A 26,973-nucleotide genomic window follows, 5' to 3' on the forward strand; every position below is an offset into this window, starting at 1 on the left:
TGCCTTTGGAAGCTCAGAAAAACTTTGGAAATGTTGGAGGGAAGAGATGGCTGCAGATAAACAGGTACAGCAGGAGGGTTTGTTTAATCTCTGTGTGTCACCTGAGGCCAATGACTTCAACAGGTATATGTAAGGGTTTACAACCAATTTAGGAAAGATGAAATCAAAGTAAGGTGACTTGCTCTATTCTGGTACCAGATAATAATATAAAAACACAGTTTGGATCTAGTGACGATCGAATGATGCACAGATACTTTTAGACTGTTACTGATAGCCTGATATCAGAAGTTCTTATTATCACTCAAAGGGATATTCATGCATGATCAAATAAAAAGACATACAGCGACACAGTTCATGTTACCTTTGGAATTTCAGATATATTCTTCTTATGGCAAAGGAGCTTGTATGTGTTTAGATTGTTCTCGAAACTCCTGAAACGTTGCAATAAAAATATGGGTTAATCATACAAAACACACAAATAATCTCTCTATATAAATACACTGCTCAAAAAAAGGAACACTTTGAAAACACATCAGATCTCAATGGGGAAAAATATCATGCTGGATATCTATACTGATGTGGACTGGGTAATGAAAGGATGCCACATCGCTTGATGGAAATGAAAATTATCACCCTACAGAGGGCTGAATTCAAAGGCACCCCGAAAAACAAAGTGAGATAGTTTATGATGACTCGATAGCGGTTCATACTATGATGACACCTATTATTCATTTTCCTGTTATGTCTTATCTGCCAAATAATTTGCCATTATGCCCAGCCATTTTTGGGATTTGTGCAGTTTGTGCACCTCTGCCAGGCAGCATAGACAGTCACTGACTGGAGTGTGATTGTAAAGCAGTGTGGGGAACTACTAAGTGCACAGAAATCACTGCAAATCCCAGACTGCATCAATGTTAATCTAGGCTCAGGGCCCATTACATTAACAGAGGACAACACAAATGCACCTGCATTTCATTACATTTACGCACATTTATGTGTATTGCTATGGGCACTTCTATGCATTTGCATTTTTATACATGTGTGTTTTTTTTTTTTAAAGGTATATTTCCTAAGACTCAACTGTTGTAGGCAAGAGGTTTGTTGCCTTTATGCACATTTATGTGTGTTCTTGTATGCAAACGTCTGCATAAAATCACACATCTCTGGAACACAGATACAGTGCTCTGGTGTGAAAATAAATGGAAAAAATGCGAAACACCGCGTTCGGTATTCGGCCTTCGGCCAAGCATTTCATTATTATTCGGCTTCGGCCAAGAATTTCATTTCGGTGCATCACTAGTATCAATTCCTTCATCCTCCAGGAACTGGCTGCATACTCTCATCATATGAGACCGGGCATTGTTGTGCACCAGGAGGAACCCAGGACCCACTGCACCAGCGTAGGGGCTGACAATGGCTCCAAGGATTTCATCCCGATACCTAATGGCAGTCAGTGCCATTGTCTAGCCTGTAGAGGTCTGTGCGTCCCTTCATGGATATGCCTCCCCAGACCACCACCAAACCAGTTATGCTGAACAATGATACAGGCAGCATAACATTCTCCATGGCTTCTTCAGACCCTTTCACGTCTGTCACATGTGCTCAGGGTGAACCTGCTCTCATCTGTCAAAAACGAAGGGTGCCAGTGGCTGACCTGCCAATTCTGGTGTTCAATGGAAAATGCCAATCAAGCTCCTTGGTTCCGGGCAGTGAACACAGAGCCTACTAGTGGATGTCGGGCACTCAGGCCACCCTCATGAAGTCTGTTTCTGATTGTTTGGTCAGAGACATTTACACCAGTGGCCTGCTAGAGGTCATTTTGTAGGGCTCCGGCAGTGCTCCTCATGTACCTCCTTGCACGAAGGAGCAGATACCGGTCCTGCTGATGAGTTAAGGACCTTCTATGGCCTTGTCCAGCTCTCCTAGAGTAACTGCCTGTCTTCTGAGATCTCCTCCATGCTGTTGAAACTTTGCTGGGAGACCCAGCAAACCTTCTGGCAAGGGCACATATTGATGTGCCATCCTGGAGGAGTTGGACTGCCTGTGCAACCTCTATGGGGTCCACGTATCGCCTCACGCTACCAGTAGTGACACTGACCCTAGCCAAATGCAAAACTAGTGAAAAACAGTCAGAAACGATGAGTAGGGAAAAAAAGTGTCAATGGCCTCCACCTGTAAACCATTTCTGTTTTGGAGGTTGTCTCATCGTTGCAATTCCATTAACACCAAAGCAGCTGAAACTGATTAACAACCCCCTCTGCTACTTACCTGACCAGATCAATATCCCAGGAGTTTAATTGACTTGATGCTATACTCTGAGTAAAAAGAGTTCCTTTCATTTTTTTGAGCAGTGTATATAAACATCAGCTTTAAATGTTCTGTACCTTCCACGCAACGTTACTGCATCTGCAAACCTCCTTTCATCCATCGCCTTCTGCACTTCTTGGGTCTTAGTTAAAGAAAAGAGAAGAATATCATAATAACTGCAAATAAAGTATATAATACAACAAATATCACGTTATAGTAAAGGCCAATTCCATCCATTTATTAGTTCTTTTTTGGTATACTGAATGACACACAGGCTTCCTTTCTGTCCGGAGGACTCCTCTCTGACCATGACCAGAATCCAACAGCAGTTTGTAGAAGTCCGGGTTGCTGGTGCAGATCCTGAAAATAATACTTAGTAGCAGTATGTTGTTCCTTCAGTACCTCAGCTCAGTGTTCCTTGGGTAGCTTCTCATGTTCCACAATTCTGTCAAAGATGCCAAAGGTCTCTAGACCTGGTCTTCAACATCAACCAAATCCCATGGACAAGAGTTAGAAGATGCTACATTAAGATATCCTGTCTACTCTGTTGGGCATCTGGATGAGGTGAGAGTGATTGAAGGTCCCCCAGCAATACATGGGCTGAAACCCTAGGGACGCTGCTGTGGAAATCGATCTACTACCTATGATATGCACATGATGGTGATAGGCTCATTGAATTTGAATATCTGGTGAGTTGCACTGCATGCGGGGAAGATGGGGTGAAGCACTGGATTTATATGTTCATTTTCATCACGGGTGCTCTATCTCTATCCCCTTGGCTATCATCTTATTAACATACTGCGCTAGGTATGATTGTGTTGAAGAGTATTTACAACTCTTTCACCAACAGGCACTTTTGGAGACTTCTGCAGTTATCTTCATAGATTTACATGCAGTTCTGTGGTGAGTGACTTTTCATTCTAAAGGAACGAGGAAGGCATTTGGACTCTGTATGGACATTTTTTGGGTTTTATCACCCAATTGTGGACTATTACACTACTAATTGTTTTTTTCATGAATCTTAGAAGCGCTGCAATATTTTATTACCTCTACACAGGCTATCCCCCCTTCAGTCCTTCATAAATTCTGCTGCCTGACTCATCCACCTTACCAACCGCTCAATGTCTGCTACTCCTCTCTGTCAACTCCTCCGTTTGCTTCCACTCACAGAACAAATCATATTTAAACTACTAACAACAACTTACAAAGCCATCCACAACTTTGCCCCCAGCTACATCACTAATCTGGTCTCAAAATACCAGCCAAATCATTCTCTTTCTCCCAAGACCTCCTGCTCTCTATCACCCTTGCCACCTCCTCCCGTGCTCGCCTCCAGGACTTCTCCCAAGCCTCCCCTATCCTATGGAACTCCCTACTCCAATCTGTCCACATATCTCCTACTCATACTTTGTACCACTCCTCAAGTAGCACTATGTTCATTATATATTTATGTGCTTGATGGACCAATCATGTATGGTCATATGTTATAACATTGTATTGAAATATTTGATAATGAGATTATTATTCAAAGAATTTATTAAAATCAAAAATAAAATATTTTAGAAAATTATCTCTCTATATACATTTTATTGTTACCCTTAAAGTCCCACAACGAAGGGGGTTTTTGCTCCAAAACCTATTTCGGGATTATGGTAACACATTACCTTTGAGTTGTCTACATAACTTTGTATGACATATCTCCTACTCTTCTTTCTTTTATCAGTTTTTTTTTAGTTCTTTTATCAGTTTATCACACACAACTATGACCTTTTGTATCACTTGACCCTCCCTCTTAGATTGTAAGCTCTAACGAGCAGGGCTCTCTGATTCCTACTGTACTAAATTGTATTGTAACTGTACTGTATTCCCTCATGTTATAAAGTGCTGCACAAACTGTTGGCACTATATAAATCCTGTATAATAATAATAATAATAATAATAATAATATGCTCCTCAGACATATTCATGTGTTTTACAGCAGGAAAACAGACAAGTGTGAATAGGCCCTAAGTTTCCTCTGACCTTTTCTGTAATGTCACTTTTATGTGTTTAAGTTCCATGCAGACAACTGAGAGGTGTACAAATTAATGTTAAAATCAGGACAACAAGAAGGACCCAGAAAAGTTAAGTTCCAGCAATTAATATTTTTAGCACGTTGGCCAGCTGGCTCCTGGGAGTTGTCCTGCCCTATGATAAGGGCAACTAAAATAGTACCATTGGCTTACAAAATCGGACAGGAAAAATGTCAGATAGTTGTGTTCTTGATAAGATAATTGAGCACCATGTGACAGCAGAACAGACATGTAATTAAACAGGAGACTGTCGAGGCGAGGAATGTCTGCCGAGTCTAGAGACTGATCTGAACAGTGACTATTTCTCCCATAGGCTCCACTTCTCTTCATAGCAAACCATAGGATGACTCAGGCACTCACCATCTGTACACATTCCATTAGAGGCAGTCGCACGGCTTGGTTTCCGCATAAAGATACTACACAGGCAGGGGTTTCTGGAGTGGCTTCAAGCAAGGCCAGGACACATTCCACTCCCATCCTACTGGCCTGTAGAAGAAGACGACAATCTGTTTATACAAGGCAAAATTATACTATTTCTCCATAAATATTTCCTACAATTGCCCTGAACAATGTTCACTCTTTTGCAAACCCTGGCAGGTAATAGAGCATTCACACCTGCAAATGCACAAGACATCAATTACATGCAAGAAACCAAGCGGGGTTCCTGAAGACTAGCTGTGGAAGACTGCCCCATTAATAGTAATGGGAGGCTGCCAGCACCCACAGCTAATCGCAGCAACTCGCATGTAATCACTCATGCAGCGATCAGATGTGAGTGATCGGTCCTGGTGGGTGCAGACTGCCTGCATCCAGGGCCGATCACTCACATGTGATCAATGCATGAGTGATTACATGCCAGTGCCCTTGTTTAGCTGTGGAAGTTGGCAGCCTCCCATTGCTTTCAATAGGGGAAGTCTCCTACAGCTAATCTTCTGGCATCAGGTGCATTCACAGGTGTGAATGCACCCTAAGACCCCTTTCACACATGCTGTCCGTTTGTCCACTTTTCATCCCTCCGTTGATGGATGAAAAACAGACATCAATGCATTCCTATGGAAAAGCGGATGTAAATGGATGATCATTTATTTACATCTGTTTTCATCCACTTCCGTCAACATCAGTTTTTTTGAACGGATGAAAGCCCTATTTTTCATCCGTTAGAAAAACACATCGGATGAAAAACGGATGAAAACGGATGAAAAACAGATGACAACAGATGAAAAACAGATGACAACGGATGAAAAACGGATGGCAACGGATGAAAAACAGATGACAATGGAAGAAAAACAGATGACAATGGATGAAAAACGGATGGCAACGGATGAAAAACTGATGACAAAGAATGAAAAACGAATAAAAAACTGATGACAAAGGATGAAAAATGGATGTTGATTGAAAAAAACTGATGACAAAAAAACGTGATTGAACTGATGAAAAGAAGGGTAAGATTATATGTGTGAAAGGGGCCTAAGGCTGTGCTATTGTAACAATTTAAGGATAGATAGATAGATAGATAGATAGATAGATAGATAGATAGATAGATAGATAGATAGATAGATAGATAGATAGATAGATAGATAGATAGATAGATAGATAGATAGATAGATAGAATAAATAACCATTTAATCATTTCATAATACAATATAATCTTACAATGTTAAAAAGCACTTACCAATATTCTGTCGAAGGCTGATGGGGTTCCTCCTCTCTGGACGTGACCCAATATTGTCACTCGTGTGTCAAACCCAAGCTGTGAAACCACAAGCTGGAAAAGAATGAACATTGTACTTACTATCCTCTGAATCAATCAATAAAGATCAATCATATCATTCAAAGATTCCAAAAAATATCTGCTGAAATCTTTAAAGTGATTGTAAAGTCTGCATTTTTTATTTTTAAAATAACTGCTTTGTGCAATAGTATTGCACAGAGCGGTCCTGATCCTTCTCTTTTTGGGTCCCCCACTAGCGCTCTTGGTTCCCCCTGTTCTCACTGTGCCACAATAGTAAGCCGCTTCCTATTGTGGCAAACCTGCAAGCTCAATCCCAAGTCATTGCATCCACAGACACAGACAGCACAGCTAAACCCCACTACCCCCTGCTCCCTCGTCACAGGATTTGACTGACAGCAGAGGGAGCCAATGGCTCCTGCTGCCTTAGCAAAGCCTGTGAGAGTGGGGAGAGCTACTACAGATGACCACAGCGCTGGATCGAGTGAGGCAAGTATAAGGGGAACCACTTTAGAACTTTAAGTATCAAACACCTTCAGAAGATGTTTGACCTGGGAATGTATAGGATGTTACCATAACCCTCCAACACAAGGACCTAAAGTGATACTAAAGGTTATTTTTTTTCTAAAATATGTTATACTTACCTGCTCTGTGCAAAGATATTGCACAGAGCAGCCCCTTACCTCTTCTTCTGGAGTCCCCCGTTGGCGCTGTCCACTCCTTCTTCCCTCGAGTGCCCCCTTACCAAGCCGTTTGCTATGGAGGCTACTGAGCCTGGTTGTATGTGTCTGCTCTCAAAGTCTCAGTGAGCCCAGGAAGAGAGAGCAGTGATGATGCAGGTAAGTGTTTAGAATGTTAAGGTAAGTGTTAAGAATGGGTATGGTGACATGAGTTCTTTAAAAGGGACCCCAGGTACAGTGCCCTGCGAAAGTATTTGGCCCCCTTGAACTTTGCGACCTTTTGCCACATTTCAGGCTTCAAATATAAAGATATAAAACTGTAATTTTTTGTGAAGAATCAACAACAAGTGGGACACAATCATAAAGTGGAACGAAATTTATTGGATATTTCAAACTTTGTTAACAAATAAGAAAAAACTGAAAAATTGGGCGTGCAAAATGATTCAGCCCCTTTACTTTCAGTGCAGCAAACTCTCTCCAGAAGTTCAATGAGGATATTTGAATGATCCAATGTTGACCTAAATGACTAATGATGATAAATAGAATCCACCTGTGTGTAATCAAGTCTCCATATAAATGCACCTGCACTGTGATAGTCTCAGAGGTCCGTTTAAAGCGCAGAGAGCATCATGAAGAACAAGGAACACACCAGGCAGGTCCGAGATACTGTTGTGGAGAAGTTTAAAGCTGGATTTGGATACAAAAAGATTTCCCAAGCTTTAAACATCCCAAGGAGCACTGTGCAAGCGATAATATTGAAATGGAAGGAGTATCAGACCACTGCAAATCTACGAAGACCTGGCCGTCCCTCTAAACTTTCAGCTCATACAAGGAGAAGATCAGAGATGCAGCCAAGAGGCCCATGATCACTCTGGATGAACTGCAGAGATCTACAGCTGAGGTGGGAGACTCTGTCCATAGGACAACAATCAGTCGTATACTGCACAAATCTGGCCTTTATGGAAGAGTGGCAAGAAGAAAGCCATTTCTTAAAGATATCCATAAAAAGTGTTGTTTAAAGTTTGCCACAAGCCACCTGGGAGACACACCAAACATGTGGAAGAAGGTGCTCTGGTCAGATGAAACCAAAATCAAACTTTTTGGCAACAATGCAAAACGTTATGTTTGGCGTAAAAGCAACACAGCTCATTACCCTGAACACACCATCCCCCCTGTCAAACATGGTGGTGGCAGCATCATGGTTTGGGTCTGCTTTTCTTCAGCAGGGACAGGGAAGATGGTTAAATTGATGGGAAGATGGATGGAGCCAAATACAGGACCATTCTGGAAGAAAACCTGATGGAGTCTGCAAAAGACCTGAGACTGGGACGGAGATTTGTCTTCCAACAAGACAATGATCCAAAACATAAAGCAAAATCTACAATGGAATGGTTCACAAATAAACATATCCAGGTGTTAGAATGGCCAAGTCAAAGTCCAGACCTGAATCCAATCGAGAATCTGTGGAAAGAACTGAAAACTGCTGTTCACAAACGCTCTCCATCCAACCTCACTGAGCTTGAGCTGTTTTGCAAGGAGGAATGGGCAACAATTTCAGTCTCTCGATTAGCAAAACTGATAGAGACATACCCCAAGCGACTTACAGCTGTAATCGCAGCAAAAGGTGGCGCTACAAAGTATTAACTTAAAGGGGCTGAATAATTTTGCACGCCCAATTTTTCAGTTTTTTATTTGTTAAAAAAGTTTGAAATATCCAATAAATTTCATTCCACTTCATGATTGTGTCCCACTTGTTGTTGATTCTTCACAAAAAATTACAGTTTTATATCTTTATGTTTGAAGCCTGAAATGTGGCAAAAGATCGCAAAGTTCAAGGAGGCCAAATACTTTCGCAAGGCACTGTATGTAAAGCTCTCTTGTAAACCTCCCCAATCTCTGCAGTTATTCTATCCTCTATTTACTGCATTGTCAGTGAGGTTTGCAAGCACTAAATCATTTCTATATGCAGTTCTAAAGGAAGCATATTAATTCAATTAAATCATAAATTATCATTTCAGAATGTTCTGCTATATTTATAACTTATGTAATATATTTAGCAGGCACATTGCTCCATCACACTAATTCTAATTAAGGAATGAGGATTACACATAATTCTCCTCATTGATGACAGCCAGATGGTATGCCCTTTAAGCCAGTTCTTATCTTGAGGTCTGTATCAGGTATATCCCTAGAAAGAGAGAGCGATGTTTCCTAGAGTAAAAACACCACCAATCAGAGTACTGGAGCTGCACGCCTATCCTGAGGTCATATTCAAAATCAACCGTAAAGGTCAAGCGAGAGAACACATTGATTTCTCTTTACTTTGCTGAATACTGCAATCTGCCTGGCAACAGTAAAATACCCCTAATTGGATCAAGTGATGCATACTCTCTACTGGTTTACTGTCCACCTTAGCTCCGTTTGGTTAAATCCTTGTTAAAGGGTCACAATAGGTTTACAATGACGTGTCCATAACTGCTCTAAGATATTTCATAGTAATTAGACGAAGAACGCGTTGATGCAATTTTCAATACTGTATGCAGTTTTGTTTTGAATGATGGTATAATATCTATCTTAATTTCACTCATATACCTAAATGAATTGATTTAACCATTGGCCTAGCCTAAACAGTCAATTTCAGCACCAGGATCCAAGCACTGGTAGTTTTTGACACAGTAAAGTCTGTACATTGGTGCACAGAATGTTGGCACGGGATAGGTGGGTATGCACAGAAAGGGTTCAATTTTTAATAGGGAGGGTGAGTGTGAAGTAACAGGGAGGGTTGGTTTTGAGGTTGGGGTTATAAGCATGTTTAGTGAAGGGGGATACAGAGAGGGTTTGTCGTAGGGTTTGGGTTACAAGGAGGGTTTGTGTTATAGCCAGGGCTGCAGAAACAGTTGGTATTCAGGTTGGAATTGCAGCAAGGATGGATGTTAAGGTAGGGATTACAGAGACAGTTATGGTTGGGGTTACAGGGAGGGAAAGTGCTTGGGTTGAGTTTACAGGGAGGATTGGTGTTAGGATTGTGGTTACTGGAGTAATTAGTGCTAGGGTTGAGGTTATCCTGAGAGTTGGTGTTAGATTTGAGGATAGTGGAGGATTAGTGTATTGATCAGAGGTTACAGAGAAGGTAACTGTTAGGGTCGGGGTAACAGGAAGGCTTAATGCTAGGTCCGGGGTTATAGGAAGGATTTCTATTAGGGTCAGGGTTACTGGGAGATTGGTGTTAGGTCTGGGGTTGCAGTAAGGGTTAACGTTAAGGTTGGGGTCACAGAAAGGGTTAGTGTTAAGGTTGGGGTCACAGGAAGGGTTAGTGTTACAGGGAGGGTTAAAGTTGGGGGTTACAGAGCGGATTAGACCTCATGCACACTGGATGCTTTAAATGCTGCTCTTAGGGGCATCTGACCTTTTTTTTTTCTGCCTCTAAACTCCACTGCATGTTAGCTTATGTGTCCATGCACACATAGGCATTTAAAGGTATTTAGAGGCATGGGTGTTAAGAGGCAGAAAAAAAAAACCCACCGACAGCGCGTCTAGAAGCAGCAGCATTTAGGCAAAAAAAAACACTTGACACGTGTAAACATGTGCAAGCGATTGAACATTATTAATTTCAACAGCCAGGCACTTGACGTACTTAAATGTCAAGTTTACACAATTTTACAAGCGCCAAGCAGTTTTTCTGCTGCTGCCAGGAGGAAAGGCTTCTAGGAGAGATGACCAAACATCCAGTGTGCATGAGGCCTTAATATTAGATTTGGGTTTGCAGGGAGAATTAGTGTTAAGGTTGTGGTTGATGTTAGGGTTGGGATCACAGAGAGGGATAGTATGAGGGAGACCTTAGGGTAGATTATCACCATCTGCCCCTGGATCTCAGCACTAAATGCTAAGGTCCCATTTACATGGGGCGGATTAGTCGGAGCGGAATCCGCCTTGCTCAGTGGGGATATCTCCGATGATTCCTACTGAGCAGGTGGATGACAGGTCCGTGTCCGCTCCACTATGCAGAGCGGACAAGGACAGAGCCCGCTCTCCTCTATGGGGCCGTCAGATGGAAACAGCCTGCATGTCTGTTTCCATCCAATTGTTATCCAATCCGACCCACTGCATGGATGGTGAACGTTTTGCCATACATCTGTTTTCAGCGGATTTTGTCGGATCGGATGCCCAGAAGGTGTCCGCTGACATCCGCCACCCCATAGAGGTTAATGGGTGGCCCAATCGGTTTCCACCTAAAAAATGGACAGGCAGGCCCGATCGATCATGTATTTGCAAATGTGTGCAACCAAACCCCTGTTTTTAACGCATACTGTTAGACAGGTCAATTCGGTTGGTCGCTGGCTGGTTGGTAAGTTGTGACTGGGAATCTCTTCATTTTTTTTTATCTAGACCCGATCGATCCTCTGGTGTGAAAGGACCCTAATGTATTAGGCCTTGTACATAAATCAAGGAAATACCAGATGCTAGATTCTATATTCAGCATGTAGCAGTTTGCACATTTCAAAGCGAACACTTGAACAAACACTTGTGTTTATTGAATACTCTCTTTTTGAACCAGGAAGTATTCTAGCCCTGGTTTTCCTGTGTGCATTTGGTCTGATTCGATTTTTAGGTCTTGAAACAGATTTTATTGCCCAGTTTCAAATGATATGTTTGTCTCATTTTTTGTTTAAAGTGGACCTTTATTCAGAAAAATCCATCCTGCTAGATCACTTCAGGCTGGCCTCTTTTTCAGGTATATTTATGAAAAACATTAAAAATAAATACCTATATAATTTAAAATCCAGTAATACACTGTCTCACCTTGCTCTGCACATGCTCAACTGCTCTACATTTTTGCCATTCTGTCGAAGATCAGAGCCACTAGAGCCTGATCTGCTGACAGCCTAAGGATTTACTGCTGCTCAGAGGCTTTGGGCTACAGTAAAATGGCAGCCTCCAGTAAGAACAAACAGGAGCAATGCTGGAGGCAATTTACAGCACACACTCATTTTGGTGGCATGATTATTAGTGTGGAATGTATGATCCTTGCCAAATAACATTATTCTTTATCAAGTTGTTATGGGTTCTGCTTTAATAATCAATAATATGTCTTATGTTGCTGCCCAAGAAAATGGTTTAATTAGACAGGGTTACGCCAATCAGTTCCTCTGTGGTATCATAACCTTTTTTTTTTTTACGCTGGTATTATATTCACAGACACTGACCATGGGAGCCATTAGTGCTCTTGTTCCAATCACATAGTCCAGCACGTCCAATTTTCCTTTTACAGCTTCACAATGCCCTATTGCCCAGGAATGCTAAGAATATTATAGTGTATAAACTTTTGAGTCACCGGTGACAAAACAAACCTGCGATAACTGGAATATGGTTCAAAGGTTTTTTATGCTCTCTTAATGAACACAGATTTGCTGACACGGTGTAAAATGTATCTTTTTAGTAAATAAGCCCTTCAGTGCTTGACTAGTGCTAATACTGATATAATACTTTATGTATAAGCCAAGCTGCTCTTACAGCAAGAGATCAATGAAGAAATCAAATACATACGTCTTTGATCTTTTCCGAAGTGATTGAGTTGTTGTGACAATCGATGGCTCCTTCTGAGACGATAATGATATTCAGTCTTTTCTTTCTTGCTCGGTTCTGAGAAAGAAAACAGACATTACTTAGTACAGATCTAATGCTGGCCATACACTATATGAAAAATCATTCAAACTTGCTTTCGAATAACGAACACTCAGCTGTGACAGCAAACGATAGTGCCATCATGTAATGACCGAATTTTGATCGATAAATTATTCCATGTCCCATATGCCCAGTGCAAACAGTTCAATATTTAACGGACGAGAAGCACATTACCCTTCCAATTTATCGTTCGTTTGGTAGAATTTTTCAACCTGCTCCTTCGATTTTTTGGCTCTGAAAGTTAAAACCGTTTTTCTATTTGTGCCCATTAACTAGACAAATAACGAAGGAAAGGTCCAAAGGATAGATTTTCGAATCCTTTTTTTGGCTAGTTTATGGCCAGCAAAAGTTAGTTAAAGTAGAACTCCTGTCAGATTTTTTTTTTTTACCATCTGTGTCCCATTGGAGAAATTTAACTTCAATTCCTGTCCCATGGCCAAAACAGGAAGTGAGAGGAAATCCCTGCAAATTAAAGGAGATGTACAGCCAAATCTCATTTGTCTGTACATTTTCTATGGATCACAGGAGTACAATTAGTTTTGCACTCCTGTGACCCGTTTCGCTCTCTGCTGACATCACAGAAGTCAGTCCAGGCACCGCGTCATAATGACAATGGAAGTCGGGATTCACCAGGTGCCTGGACTGACACCCGTCTAAGCCTCTCAGCGAGCCGCTGAGAGCCTAGGCCGGCCACTCCCCGCCCCGTCCACAGCCCAGCGCTCCAATGAGCGAGGAGGGGGCAGAGCACAGAGCTGTTGATTGACAGTCAGCAGCTCTCTGCTTGGGGAGCTGTCAGAACTGAGTGATCAGCGGTGTTTGATCGCTTGGTTCTCACTGTTGAGGCACCAAGGGACAGATGCAGCATCCACCTAGGTAAGGAAAAATATTGAAAACAAGAATTCCCCTCTTTTAACCACTTTACCACTAGAGCATTTTGCTGTCTTATGTCTGGGCCACTTTTTGCGATTCAGGGCTGTGCGACTTTAACTGACAATTGCGCGGTCGTGCGACGCCATACCCAAACAAAATTTACATCCTTTTTTTCCCACAAACAGAGCTTTCTTTTGGTGGTATTTGATCACCTGTGCGATTTTTACTTTTTGCGCTATAAACAAAAAAAGAGCATAAATTTTGAAAAAACAACAATATTTTTCACATTTTTTTATATGAAATTCCCCCCCAAAAAATGTAAAAATCAAAATTTTTTTAAATTTTTGGCCAATTTGTTTTCTGCTACCTATGTTTGGTAAAAAAATCACAATAAGCGTATTTTGATTGGTTTGCGCAAAAGTTATTGCGTTTACTAACTAAGGGAAAGATTTCTGTCATTTTTGGTGTTTTTTTTTTAACGAGTAATGGCGGCGATCTGCGATTTTTTTTGCGGGACTGCGACATTGCGGCGGACAGATCGGACCCTTGACTGACATTTTTGACACTTTTGGGGTGACCAGTGACATTACTGCAGTAATCAGTGCTATATATATGCACTGTTACTGTAAAAATGACACTGGCAGGGAAGGGGTTAATTTTATTGGAGAGGGAGGGGTTAATGTATGCCTGGTGCTTACTGACGTGTGGGGGGGAGGTGACTGTGTGAGCCAGGGACAGATCGGAGTGTTCAGCTTTGCTGAACACTCTGATCTGTCACTCCCTGTCACTTGGGAGATCCGCCCGCTTGTGTTTACACAGGCGGGCGGATCTCCACACTAGATCCCCGACGATCGGGGAAGAGCAGAGGTGATCGCTGCTGCTCCTCCCCTGGCCCGACTCCCGCTGTGACTGAATACAGCGGGAGCGAGCCTCCGGCGGCGCGCGAGCGCCGCCCACAAGGGGGAGTGTCTGACGAAGTAGGTCTACGTCGTCAGACGATAACGAGCCACTTTGCCGCAGTAGTACTACGGTACTCAGTGGCAAAGTGGTTAAGGGAGTCCCTTGAGGCCCCCAAGTCATCAAAACTAGTGTTCACATCGGAATACTTCTCTGTGTGTATATATATATATATATATATATATATATATATATATACATACGTATAAAAAGTACAGTAAAATTGCAGGAAAGGGCACTGGGGGGCAAACTAATGTGAATTTATGTTATTTTGCATTGTATCAGTGTGTTTGGTGTGTTCCACCCCCCTGCGAACGTCACGTCGCAGGAGACGGAAGCCGGGGCTCGCAGACAATCGGGAGGAAGATCCGCCGCCACACACCGCCCGCATACAATGCTGGATCCCGGTGACAAGGTAAGTAACCCCTCTACCAGGATCCAGCGATCTTCCTAGCGGTACCCCGAGTGTGCCTCGGGGTTACCGCTTTTGGCACTGAAATTTAACCCCGAGCCACACTCGGGAATACCGCTAGGAAGGTTAAAGATAATAGAAATCTAGACAGAGAGTATACAGGCTTATTCGATAATGTAGTACATAAAATATGATGCGCAAAGTGCAGTTTCCTATATCAACCAATTCGATTTGGGTTTACCAAACTCATTGCATTGAATCCTGAATGGATTATGGTTGCTGGGGTTTGCAGCCCCCTTTAGATATAAAACAATGTAAGAACTATGGCTATTATAGAAGCTTACCTCAGAAAGTTTAACGCACATTAATTCTTCCCATCCTTCCTCTGGAGGACTTTCAGGGAGGAAGACCCAGTCAGCTCCACAAGCCAAGGCACTAACCAAGGCCAGGTACCTGCAGACCGAGAACAAGGTCATCGATTTATAACAGATGTATGTTTTTGCCCGTGTGCTGAAACAGAATGCTGAGAGAACTTACCCACAGTGTCGCCCCATGACTTCCAAAACAAAGGTCCTTTGGTGGCTGAAAGGATAAAATTATATTTATATGTTTAATGCAACTGTACCTGGTAAACAATGGCAAAAATAAACAACACCAACATTTTGAATTACAACAAGTACTTGAACTCTTAAATAATAGCAGGAATGTTTCCTTATCTATTCGCCCCCCTCCCCCTATAGAGGTCTAAAGCCCCGTTCCCCCTAATTGCTATATTTCACCTGTAGCCTTCGCCCTAAGGCCCCTTTCACACAGGCTTTCTGATCAGGTCCGCCTGTCAGTTTTTCAGGCAGATCTGATCGGACGCTCCATGTACCTCTATAGAGCAGTGGATGTCAGCGGTGACATGTTTGCGGACACCCGCTGCTATCCAATCTGATCCTGGCCGTGAAATCCAGACCAATGGTAACCCTATTTTCCATCTGTCTGGAGGATCTGATCAGATGAAAACGGACAGGCGTTCCATTTTCATCCGATCTCCCCATATAGGAGAGCGGGACTCTGACAGGTCCGTGTCTGCAAGGTGAGCGGAGACAGACCTGTCATCTGCCTGCACAGCGGGGATCAGCGGATCGATCCCCCGTTGAGCAAAAGCGGAGTTCTCCAGGGCAGAAAGCCTGTGTGAAAGGACCCTGAGGCCTGCAGCATTGTTTCCATCCCACTTCTATACAGCTGGTTGGCGGATAGGATCCAATCCATCTAACAGCCCTATAGAAGTCTATAGGGCCAAACTGTGTAGGTGTAAATGTCAGATCAAGAAGCTGGGAGAGGGATTTAAACAATGCTGTTGGCCTCAGTGTGAGATAAGATCCAGTCTCATAGAAGACTATGGGGTGGAACTATGTAGGTGTGGACATCAAATCAAGAATGCCTATGATTTTCTAGGTAAGTATAGCAATTTGGGGGTAGGGGGCTAAACCTACTTAGTTGATTGGGGGCCAAAGGCAAAGAAGCCTTGTGGGAAGGTCTCCTTGCCTTTTAAAGACTGCATAAACATTGCAAACCCTTTTTTAGGCCCCTTTCACACTTTTGCGACTTGTCCTGTGACTTGGAACTGCAAAATTGCATGGCAAGTTGTACCCCCATGATTTACGAGTACCATTCATATCTGTGCGACTTCAAAGTAGTCCCTGCACTACTTTGGTCTGACTTTGATGCGACTTGAGGTCCACCGAACTCAAGATTACAAAGGCATTGCTTTAAATTGAGTCGAAGTCGCATGACTTTCAGGCTGCACAAATGTGAAAGGGGCCTAAATCAATTTTTTTTTATTTGACTTTAATGTATATAGTCCGGGGAAAAGTTAAATAAAGTATTTACATATTCTGAGCAAGTATTTCAAAGCACTTGAAAACAAGCCCCTGTCAACCTTTGCGACTGTAAGCATTGTGGAGAAATTAAAGTGTTACTAAACACACAACAGTAAAACCAGTGTATATGCAGAAAAGCATGCTTGTTATACTCACTGTGGAAACTAAGGGGTTAATTCTCTGCATTGTGTAAAAAGGCTGATTTATCCAGTCCTCTCTGATCCTCCCCTTCTTCCACAGTCCCCAAACCATCTGCTGATAGTAGAGAGCCCTGGAAGGCACTCTACACACGCTCAGTTTGGTGTGTATTGCTGGAGAGTTTTTTTTGTTTTGTTTTTTTGGGAGAGTGCAGGTGATCAGCAGAGGGCCAATCAGCACCGTCCTGACCAGTGTTAATTTTGGCAGCAAATTTCAATTCAGTTTTAGTCTTAGTCTTAGGACTAAAATGGCATTTTAGTTTTAGTCCCATTTTAGTCTTCTGCAAGTGTTTTAGTTTTAGTCGTATTTAGTCGACTAAAACTCCAGTATATTTTAGTCAACTAAAACTCATTTTAGTCATCTATAATCGAATGGGTGTAGTTCAATTGTAATTTGTAATGCATTATTTAAGCATTTCTCTACAATTTCCAAACTCATTATATACTACTGCTAGTCCTGGAGTGAAAAATCTAATATGTTATTATTTATGGTATTAAGCTTTGAGCATGCACCAATTTTGGCAACTATTTAAGTTATAGTCTTTTGACTAAAATGCCATTTTAGTTTTAGTCGTATTTTAGTCATCTGAATTGTTTTAGTTTTAGTCGTATTTTAGTCGACTAAAATTGTGTTAATTTAGTAGACGAAAACGTTTTAGTCGGTTTTAGTCTATGACATTAACACTGGTCCTGACAGAGGGTCAGGGGTCCTGCAGCCTCATAAGACAGTCAGAGGAGAATTCCTCCTTCAAGCTTTACCAGACACTAATAGAAGTCACAAGACTGCTATATACTGCTGCTAAAAAAAGTATTTAGCAGTTTATATTTACTAAAATAATTGCATTCCCATGTTCTGTGTACTGTGGGAGACCAGCTATAGTGAATGCAGGATTCTGGGTTTAGTAACATTTTAATTTTAAGTGTCCATAGAAATCACAGCTACTCCCCCCTGAACCTACTGAACTCCATCTTTAGTTGTGATCTTTGAGGAGTAATTACTTTAACCACTTCCCACAAAATCACGTACCTGTATGTCATCTTGAGGAAGTGGATGTACCAGAGTGATGCATACATTTTATATATATATATATATATATATATATAGCAAAGACTCTGCAGAATAAAATGGCGGTCGTTGCAATATTTTATGTCACACAGTATTTGCACATCGATCTTTCAAATGCAATTTTTTTGGAAAAAAATACTCTTCCATGGGTGCAGTGAGGAAGGGGGATAGGAGAGTATAGCACACCATGGCAGTGCAGGGTCCCCTAAGGGCCTGATAACAGTCACTGCTACCTCCTCTGCTGTGCCATTGTTGTATCAGACACACCTTTATCTGGCAATTCACTTATCTCTTCATGTAAATGGTTATTGTGCTTGTGCTGGACCTATTTCCTCACTTGCCCTCTGTGTCTAATGGCTGTTGCTGTACTCTGCACACTGACAGCCTGGGGACATTTCCATTCCACTGCCTAATGATTTCTATTTAATCCTCCTTTTTAAATGCTAACAGCCAAGCCAACTAGAACAACAGACACAAGCATACTTGTTACATAAAATCACAGTTTAGATCTCTATCATAAGTCATTTTATAATGAAACCACTTTAGTCATTTGAAATCTGTCTATACATCAACATGTCACATTACCAGCTGAAAATTGAAATCTGGCTTGCAATAAGTGACTGCTTTATATAGGACATGAAAAGAGTAGGTACTTATAGGAGTTTACATGGGTTGGAGAACTCAAAGTGGGCATCTCAAGCATGTTGTATACAGTTTACAGAGACGATGGGAGTTAGGCAGTGGCACAGAGTCTACAGATATGTACAATCTGCAGTCTCCTCTTCATTATTCTATGCAGCAATATGACGTAGCAAGTGTGGATTGATCACAGACTGAGCATTACTTTACATAGACTGACAGGTAAAACAGACGTTACCTATAGGTGGATCAGAATTTTTTGCATTAGTATTTGTTGTTTTGTGTTGGACCAGTATCTGTTGGTACTTATGTTTCAGGCATCAGATAAAGAGTGTGCTATTCAAGGGGTTAAGTGACCATTAGGAATTAGGTTTAGGGGTGTTGGTTAGATTGACTTAGTATGAGGGTAAGGGTTGTGAATGAAAAGTGATCCAAGAATGGAGGACAGGCAGATGAATGAAAGCCTCCTCCATTCACAGATTGCTTTTCATTCATGGAAGCTATAGTACAGCTTCTATAGATGGAGGAGAGGGCATAGTCAACACTCGCGAAGAGTGCCTGTCACGGGTCCAGCACTAATATTAAAGTAGTTGTAAAAAGCAGAAGGTTTTGTACCTTACTTCATTCTTTGCAGTAAGGTAAAAAGCCTTCTGCATGCAGCTTCCCCCTAAATACTTACCTGAACCTGATCTCAATCCAGCCATGTGCCACGAGAGCCAAGGCTTTCTCGACTCTCTCACTTCTCATTGTCTCAGATATAGAAGCAGGAGCCATTCGCTCCCCCTGCTGTCAATCAGAGCCCCATAGCAAGAGGCTTGCCAGGAGTGCTGACTTGGGACCCAAGAAGAGGGGGATTGGGGATGCTCTGTGCAAAACCACTGCACAGAGGAGGTAAGTATATATCTTTGTTATTTTAAATACAAAAAAAAAAAGATAAAATTAAACCTCTAATGTTACTTTAACCCCCACAGCACCAAAATATTAAATTTAAGCTGCAGGGTGTGGGAAAGGAGCAGAGGACTTTCACTAGGACAGCCAGCAACAGCACAAGGGACACTTTCCATTAAATGTAAGTAACATTGTGCTGATTTTTTTTTTTTTTTTATGTTACCTAAACTTAGGCTTTAAAAAGGTTGTAAACTCGTAGAACTTTTTTTTTTTTTTTTTTTAAACCTGAAAGACAAACACATAATGAGCTAGTATGCATCGCATACTAGCTCATTATGAAATACTTACCTTACAACGAGCCCCCGCCGTGCCGCCCGCTCATCTGTATGACGGGCGACATGTCCAATCGCCCGTCTTCCGGGATCGCGGCATCCGGCCATCTGATTGGCCGGAGCCGCGGTGACGTCACTCCCGCGCACGCGCGCGGGAGCCGACAGTCACGGCACGGGTCTCTGAAGAAACGGCACCAGCGGCCATTCCTTCAGAGCGCATGCGCCAGTGACGTCACTGGCGGCATGTAAGGTAAATATCTCCTAAACGGTGCATGTTTAGGAGATATTTACAGTACCTATAGGTAAGCCTTATCATAGGCTTACCTATAGGTAAAAGTGTCAGAGGAGGGTTTACTTCCTCTTAAAGACTTATGGAGGTTTAGGTAAATTTTTAGAAGGAAGGTAATGTGTTAGGTGTGTTTTGGGGGTAGGGTTAAGCATTAAGGGTTGGGAGGAGTTAGGGGTTCAGTTTAGTAATTAGGTTAAGTTAGAAAGGTTTGGTACTTGGTCTATGCTTAACAGTTACAACAAGATTAGATGTTGGGAGACTTTAAGTGCCGGTTCACACTTATGCGATGCGGGAAGGCTGCGAATTCGCAGCCTGTTCCCGCATCGCACACGCACCCCCGGCAGTTCACACTGCCATATGCGATACGCTGGGGGTGTCAATGTAATCTTAACGACACCCCCAGTTTGATCGCATATCACAGTGCGATCGTGCAGTTCGCACAGGATCGGATCGCACAAGTGTGAACCGCTGTGCGATCCGATCCTGATGCGGCTGCAAAAATGCCTCCTGTGCGTGTTTGCTGCGGGTGCCATGCGAATTTAGCCATACTGTATGGCTAAACTCGCACCGCACAGCCGATCGCATGTAATGTCGGAGCAGTGCGCTCCGATATTACATGCAAACCCGGCACTCGCACAAGTGTGAACCGGCACTTAAGGCCCTTTTGTCAGCATCACGATTGACTGCACTTGGTTTTCTGACACCAAAAAAGAATGAACAGATATATACTGTAAGTGATTCAGAATTTAAAGATTTGGCTAGTTTCCCAAAATCTACGGCTCCTATACAAGCACAGTGTACATTTCCCTGGTTCACATACAGAATATTTCCCAAGCTGTCCACAACTGGACAGTCCAAGCATTTTAAATAGAATTCCAAATATCTTAGACCGTGCCAAGTGGAAAGCAGTAAAGCTGTGCTAATGTTTATCACTTCGTCAAGCATGTGCTATGTTCTTGCCAGCTGACATCAAGTATTCAAAGTGTAGTTAATGAATCATTAATGTCACCAACAGCGGAGTACCATTCTTATACGTGAAAGGACTCTCACTCCATGCATATGTACTTTATATTTAGGTTCTAGAGATGGGTACTGACAGGTCTATAATACTTTCTATTTCACACCACATTAATCAATTACGGAAATAGACTTCTGACATGCTTGAATGTCTATCTGCCTAAATCATGCTACACAGTATTATTAAATTAGGCCAACAATACAGGGGCCTGTGGTTCCCAGGTTGAAGCTGAAATTCAGGCCGTTATAAAAAACAAATGGGATTTTTGACTTACCGTAAAATCCATTCCTCTGAGGTTCACTGATGGACACGGCTCCTGATCTTCATAACCATTGGGTTATACTGCCCCTACAAGAGTAGGACACTAGGGAGAAAAATAATCTGGATACACCTATGGGCAGTCCCAGGGGGTATACTCCCTCTCTCTGTTATAGGTACTCAGTTTTGTTACAAGCAGTGTCAGAAGAATTACAACTCCACAGAGGGGTAGGTGCTGTGTCCGTCAATGAACATCAGAGAAATGGATTTTACAGTAAGTCAAAAATCCCATTTTCTTTTTCGTTCATTGACGGACACGGCTACTGATCTTCATAACCATTGGGATGTCCCAAAGCAGTGTAAAACATGAGGGGTGGGAACAGCAAAAATCTCCAAAAGTGAAACAGTAGCCAACCAGGCAACAGGAGCTCAACCAAAACAACTGGAGCCCATCTGAAAAAAACAACGCACTCTCAAAGAGGATTAGGTCCTCTGAACAGCAGCCTGCAAAATCTTGTGGCCAAAAGAAGCATCCACGCATGTCAACACATCCACCTATAAAACTTTATGAAAGTGTGCACTGACGACCAGATGGCCACCTTGCAAACGCCCTAGCAGAATGCGTCTTGACAGGGAAAGGAGGAACCAGACCCTTGATGCAACAGGCCTGAATCATTCGTCTGTCCGATCCATCTGCAAATGGTCACAGAGGAAGCAGACAACCCTTTCCGAGGTCCATCCATGAGCACAAATAGAGAGTCTGACTTCCTGAAAGACTCGGGAGCTGCCAGGTACACCCTAATTGCCTGGATCACACCCAAGGCACGCAAGGCAATTTCCTTCGGATGTTTAGGCCTGGGACACAGGGAAAGCAACACAATGTCTTCATTCAAATTAAAATCAGAGACAACCTTTGGAAGGAACGAAGGACAGGGGCGAAGAACCACCTTATCTCTGTGAATCACTAGGTAAGGTGAAGGACAGGATAACACCGCCAGTTCCAACACCCTGCACGCAGAGGTAATAGCCACCAAAAAAGCCACCTTCTGAGACAGTGTAAGCAAGGAAATCTCCCAAAGATTCTCAAAGGGAGGCTTCTGGAGGGCCAAAGCACCAAATTGAGGTCCCAAGGCGGCATCTGCAGGAACCAAATGTCGGACACCATGAAGAAAAGGTATGCACCAGGGAGTTTGTGGCCAAGGATCATTGGATGAAGACCGCCAAGGTCGACACTTGGCGCTTGATGGTACTCAAGGCCAATTTCTACTCAACCCCTTGTTGAAGGAAGGTCAAGATCCAAGACACTGAGAAAGAGTGAGGACAAAGCTCAAGAGACTCACACCACACGTCTTCCACGTATGATGGTAGATCATCCTAGAAGTAGATTTCCTAGCTTTTAACAGCGTAGGAATCACCGATTCTGATAAATCGCTATCCTTCTGCACCTGGCGTTCAACAGCCAAGCCATCAAGGCCAGCGACTGTAAAGCAGGATGGAAGATTGATCCTTGGGACAGCAGATCCTCCCTAAAAGGAAGCTTTCAAGGAACGTCGGTGACCAGCCGCACCAGATCGGCGTACCAAGCCCAGGGAGGCCAGTCTGGAGCCACTAGTATGACTGGAATCCCTTCTGCCTCAATCCTGCGTAGCAGTCTTGGCAGAAGCTTGAGAGGAGGGAAGACATAAATCAGATGATACTGACCCAACGGGGCCACAAGTTCGTCGGTGGCATCCGCCAGAGGATCCCGTGACCGAGTCACATACCTCTGCACCTTTTTGTTGAGCTGAGACGCCAACAGATCCACCTAGGGGATGCCCCACCGGAGACACAACTGATGAAAAACCTCCGGATTAAGGGACTACTCCCCTTGGTCCAATGTCTGCCGATTGAGGTAATCCGCCTGCCAGTTGTCCACCCTAGGAACGTGTACGGCAGAGAGGGCTGGAACAAACCGTTCTGCCCACCTTAGAATGCGAGCTACCTCCAAAGCCGCCAAGACACTTTTTGTGCCCCCCCTGGTGATTGACATAAGCCACGGCCGTGGCATTGTCCGATTGAATGCACACTGGGCATCCCTGAAGATGATCCGTCCAATGGTCCAGACAAAGTCTGATCGCTCGGAGTTCCAAAACATTGATCGGTAGTCTCGACTCTTCCAGTGTCCAGATCCCCTGAGCAGAATGTTTGCCGAGGAGGCCTCCCTAGCAGGACAGGCTGGCATCTGTGGTGACCATTGTCCAATACAAGGGGAGGAAGGATTTTCCCAGACAAAGAGCCGGAGAACGAAGCCACCATATCAGGGACTCCTTCCTTCCCCGACTTAGCCGGATCTGATTGTCCAGAGACTGTGGATTCTTGTCCCATTTGGCCAGAATCTCCCTTTTCAGGGACCTTGTATGGAACTGTACAAAACAGAACCACCTCAAAGGTAGACACCATCAGGCCCAGAACCCGCATTCAAGTCCAGAGGGATGACCATCTCCTGAACAGCAGGAGAAGAATTGCAGCCTCTAATTACTGGAGTCGGTCCAGAAGAAGGAGCACTTCCAGAGTGTGACCCACATAGTCCAGTTTTGTGGACTGAACCAGAGCAGACTTCTGAAAATTCAGAATCTAGCCGAACTCCTGCAGAGTTCGTATGGTGATCTCCAGGATTTCCACCAGAGCAGTAGGAGACTCCACTCGCAGAAAGAGGTCGTCCAAGTAGCCCAGTACGGCGATTCCCCATTGGCGTAACAAAGCTAGCACCGGTGCTAACACTTTTGTGAAATATCAGGTCTTGTACGGCCACAAACAGACCCTGTAAGCGGTCCAGGGACAGCCGTAAGTTGGAAGGAGAGAACCATGCCGGGGGACAAGACAAGAGCGAAACTCGATCTTGTAGCCGGACCGAATTACTTCGTAGACCTGCTTGTCTTGTACCAGGGAAATCCATGTGTCCAGAAACCAGCGAAGACGTCCCCCCACCCCCGATATGGGTGAGGACGCACCTTCGTGCTGAAGGAGCCATGTCTGCGGGTCTTGAGAAGCCTGATTTCGGCTTGCCAGATCAGGTTCATTTAGATCCCTGAAAGGCTTAGAGCCCTTGTCTGTCGACCCTGGAGGACGAAAGAACTTTCTATGAGCCGAGAAGGAGGGCCCACATCTACGACGAGGTTCCTTGCTCTTAGTAGCCTGTGGAAGAAAGGTACTCTCCCCCCCCCCCCCCCCCCGTGAGACCTTTAATGATGTCATCCAGGGTAGCTTCAAACAGGCAATCTCCCTAAAAGGGCCTTTTTAGAAATCTGGTCTGCAGACCAGCATTTGAGCCAAAAGACACGCCGAAGGACTACTGCCGAAACATAGAACAGAGCCACTAGGGGAGTCGCATCCAAAAAAGCATCACAGATAAACTGCAGCCCCTGGACCAGCTGGTCCACCAGCTCAACAAAGGCAGGGGAGAGCTGTTCTCCCTCCAGGTCACGGAGTAAAAGCTTAGCCCACTCAGTCAGCGTTTGCGACACCAGGGCAATGGTGAATACCAGCCTCAGTGCCGAACCAGCCAGAGTGTACATATTGTGTGCCACAGCCTTCCTGTCAGCCAGATCCTTAAAGGCCAGGGACTCTTCAACTGGAATCATGGTTACCTTGTTCAATCTATAAACTGAAGGGTTCACCACTGGTGGAACAGTCCACTTCTTAATAAGGGACTCCTCATTGGGGTAACACCTAGAAAATTGCTTAGGGACTCCAGGGGGGACGCTTTGGTCGTCCCGACTCTTTAGTGACAATTTTGTCAATATAGGCAGGGAAAGAAAACACCTTTGCCGCTCTGGATGGCTTGTGAGTGCTAAAGGGAACCTGCACCTCTGTTGCAGCTGCAGCTGCCTTCTTCATCTTCAAGGTCTCACGCACAGATACAGTCAGTGCTTCCACCAGCACCTTTTCGTGCGCAGTTGCAGATGTGGAGGAATCATCCTCATTATCAGAGGATTCCGGGCGCGTGGTTGCAGATCCAGTAGGGTGACCCATGTCTGCGGCGGCCGAATCAGATTCAGGATCTGAGGAGACAGTTGAGGGGCGCTTTTTGCTAGCCCGTCACCCAACAAAAACACCTCAACCTGGGACAAAAGGACTCCAGGACCGCTGTCAGTGCATTGATGGATGGTTGTGACCATGAGGGCCCGCAGCCTTAGAAAGGGGATCAGATCAGGTGGGGAGATGTGCTCTCAAGGACTACATGAGTCATCAGGGGGACCCCACAAAAAAGGTGTAAAACACTGCAAGGGACAGCCCCCACCACGCTGGCAGCACCACTGGGTCGCCAGGCACAAAGCACCAAGTGATCCTCCGCAGAGAGGAAGAGAACCCCACCATATTCACCACACAGCAGAAACAGGCACCTGCAGCCACCAGGATAATCTGCACTCACTTGCGGTGATCAGGAAGTGAAAGGATCCAGGAGTCAGCACCAGGGCATGAGGAGGGGCTCCCACCGCCTAAATCGCCGCCCACAGGGCTTCATTGTCATGGCCGCTGCTATTTTCAATTGCAAACCACTGCAAAATGGCCACCGGACTACGCAAACATGGCTGTCGTGCATAGAAACACACAGGCTACAACAAAATGGCAGCCCCACGTGGCACCACGAGGCTCCCAGGGACCTAGGAAGGATCCCTAGGTCTCAAGGACAGACCCTGGCACACCCCCCCCGGCCCCTATTGCCAGCATAGCGAAAGAAGCATAGATGAAAAAAGGGGGGTGCCTGATGGGAAAGAGGGGAACTCGGGGGTCTGACTGTCCCAAGGAGGGGCCCACGTCCACCCCAAAACCCTCCAGGGGGAGAGGGGGGACAGCTACTCACCCTACCAGGAACCAGGTGGGCACTGCTCCAGACAGAACCCCTCCCCATCAAAATGGGGGGCCGTCGACCAGGAGGAATGCTGCGACTTGGGCCAAGACCGGGTTGTATGCGACCTCGCAAGGCGTTTAACTCGCAGGCCAGCCCCCGTCCAGTGGGGCTATGTCCCGGCCAAACTAGCGGCAATCTGAGGTCTACACGCGCTCGCTGGCCAGACTGGGGTGACCACTGGATCTAGAATATCCAGCCCGTCACCCAGTCCGACAGTTGATTGTAGATCTCACAGGAAAATCCAGGAGAAAAAAAAATTCTATCCAAAAAGAAAAAAATTGCCAGGACCAGAGATCCCAGCAAGGAACTAGGACCTTACTCCTGACTAGGCAGAAAAAAACTGAGTACCTATAGCAGAGAGAGGGAGTATACACCCTGGGACTGTGCATAGGCATAGCCAGATTCTTTTTCTGCTTAGTGTCCTACTCCTGTAGGGGGCAGTATAACCCAATGCTTATGAAACTCAGGTGCTGTGTCCGTCAATGAACGAAAGAGAAAACACAATTTCCCATACTGGAGGGCAATATTCCGCATATGCAGTTAAATCGCTTGCACAGAATGGCCACAGATTCCAGAGGTGGCCTAGTTCTTTATAATCCCCGGAATTCTTCAAGGCAACATGGAAGACCACTTAAGATTCCTCCTTCCTGCATGTAGGGAACTTATCCCCAGACACTTGAGATCGACAATTATCTTGCATGTTTGGGAGTAGGATGCTGAACTTAAAGGAGTAAATCTTAAGGTTTTTCACCTTAATGCATTTTTTGCTTGCACATGATTGCATGATGAAAGTCAGCAGAGCTTCTACTTATTTCCTA

The 26,973-nt window shown here is 44.1% G+C and overlaps 1 protein-coding gene across 3 annotated transcripts in view; it reads right to left on the reverse strand.

Moving 5' to 3' along the window:
• Nucleotides 1-26,973, reverse strand: part of PFKP (phosphofructokinase, platelet) — a 166,522-nt gene that overhangs the window by 65,995 nt on the left and 73,554 nt on the right. For all 3 annotated transcript variants that reach the window (XM_082257730.1, XM_082257731.1, XM_082257729.1), the window contains exons 6-12: nucleotides 15,247-15,291; nucleotides 15,054-15,162; nucleotides 12,333-12,428; nucleotides 6,052-6,144; nucleotides 4,740-4,865; nucleotides 2,385-2,449; nucleotides 362-431 (exon numbers count right to left, since the gene is read on the reverse strand). In XM_082257730.1, coding sequence (XP_082113856.1) covers nucleotides 362-431; nucleotides 2,385-2,449; nucleotides 4,740-4,865; nucleotides 6,052-6,144; nucleotides 12,333-12,428; nucleotides 15,054-15,162; nucleotides 15,247-15,291 — 604 coding nt within the window. The remainder of the gene's footprint in view (nucleotides 1-361; nucleotides 432-2,384; nucleotides 2,450-4,739; nucleotides 4,866-6,051; nucleotides 6,145-12,332; nucleotides 12,429-15,053; nucleotides 15,163-15,246; nucleotides 15,292-26,973) is intronic.

The sequence above is a fragment of the Pelophylax lessonae genome (assembly GCF_965119305.1).
Source record: "Pelophylax lessonae genome assembly, chromosome: 5".
Classification (NCBI taxonomy): Eukaryota; Metazoa; Chordata; class Amphibia; order Anura; family Ranidae; genus Pelophylax; species Pelophylax lessonae.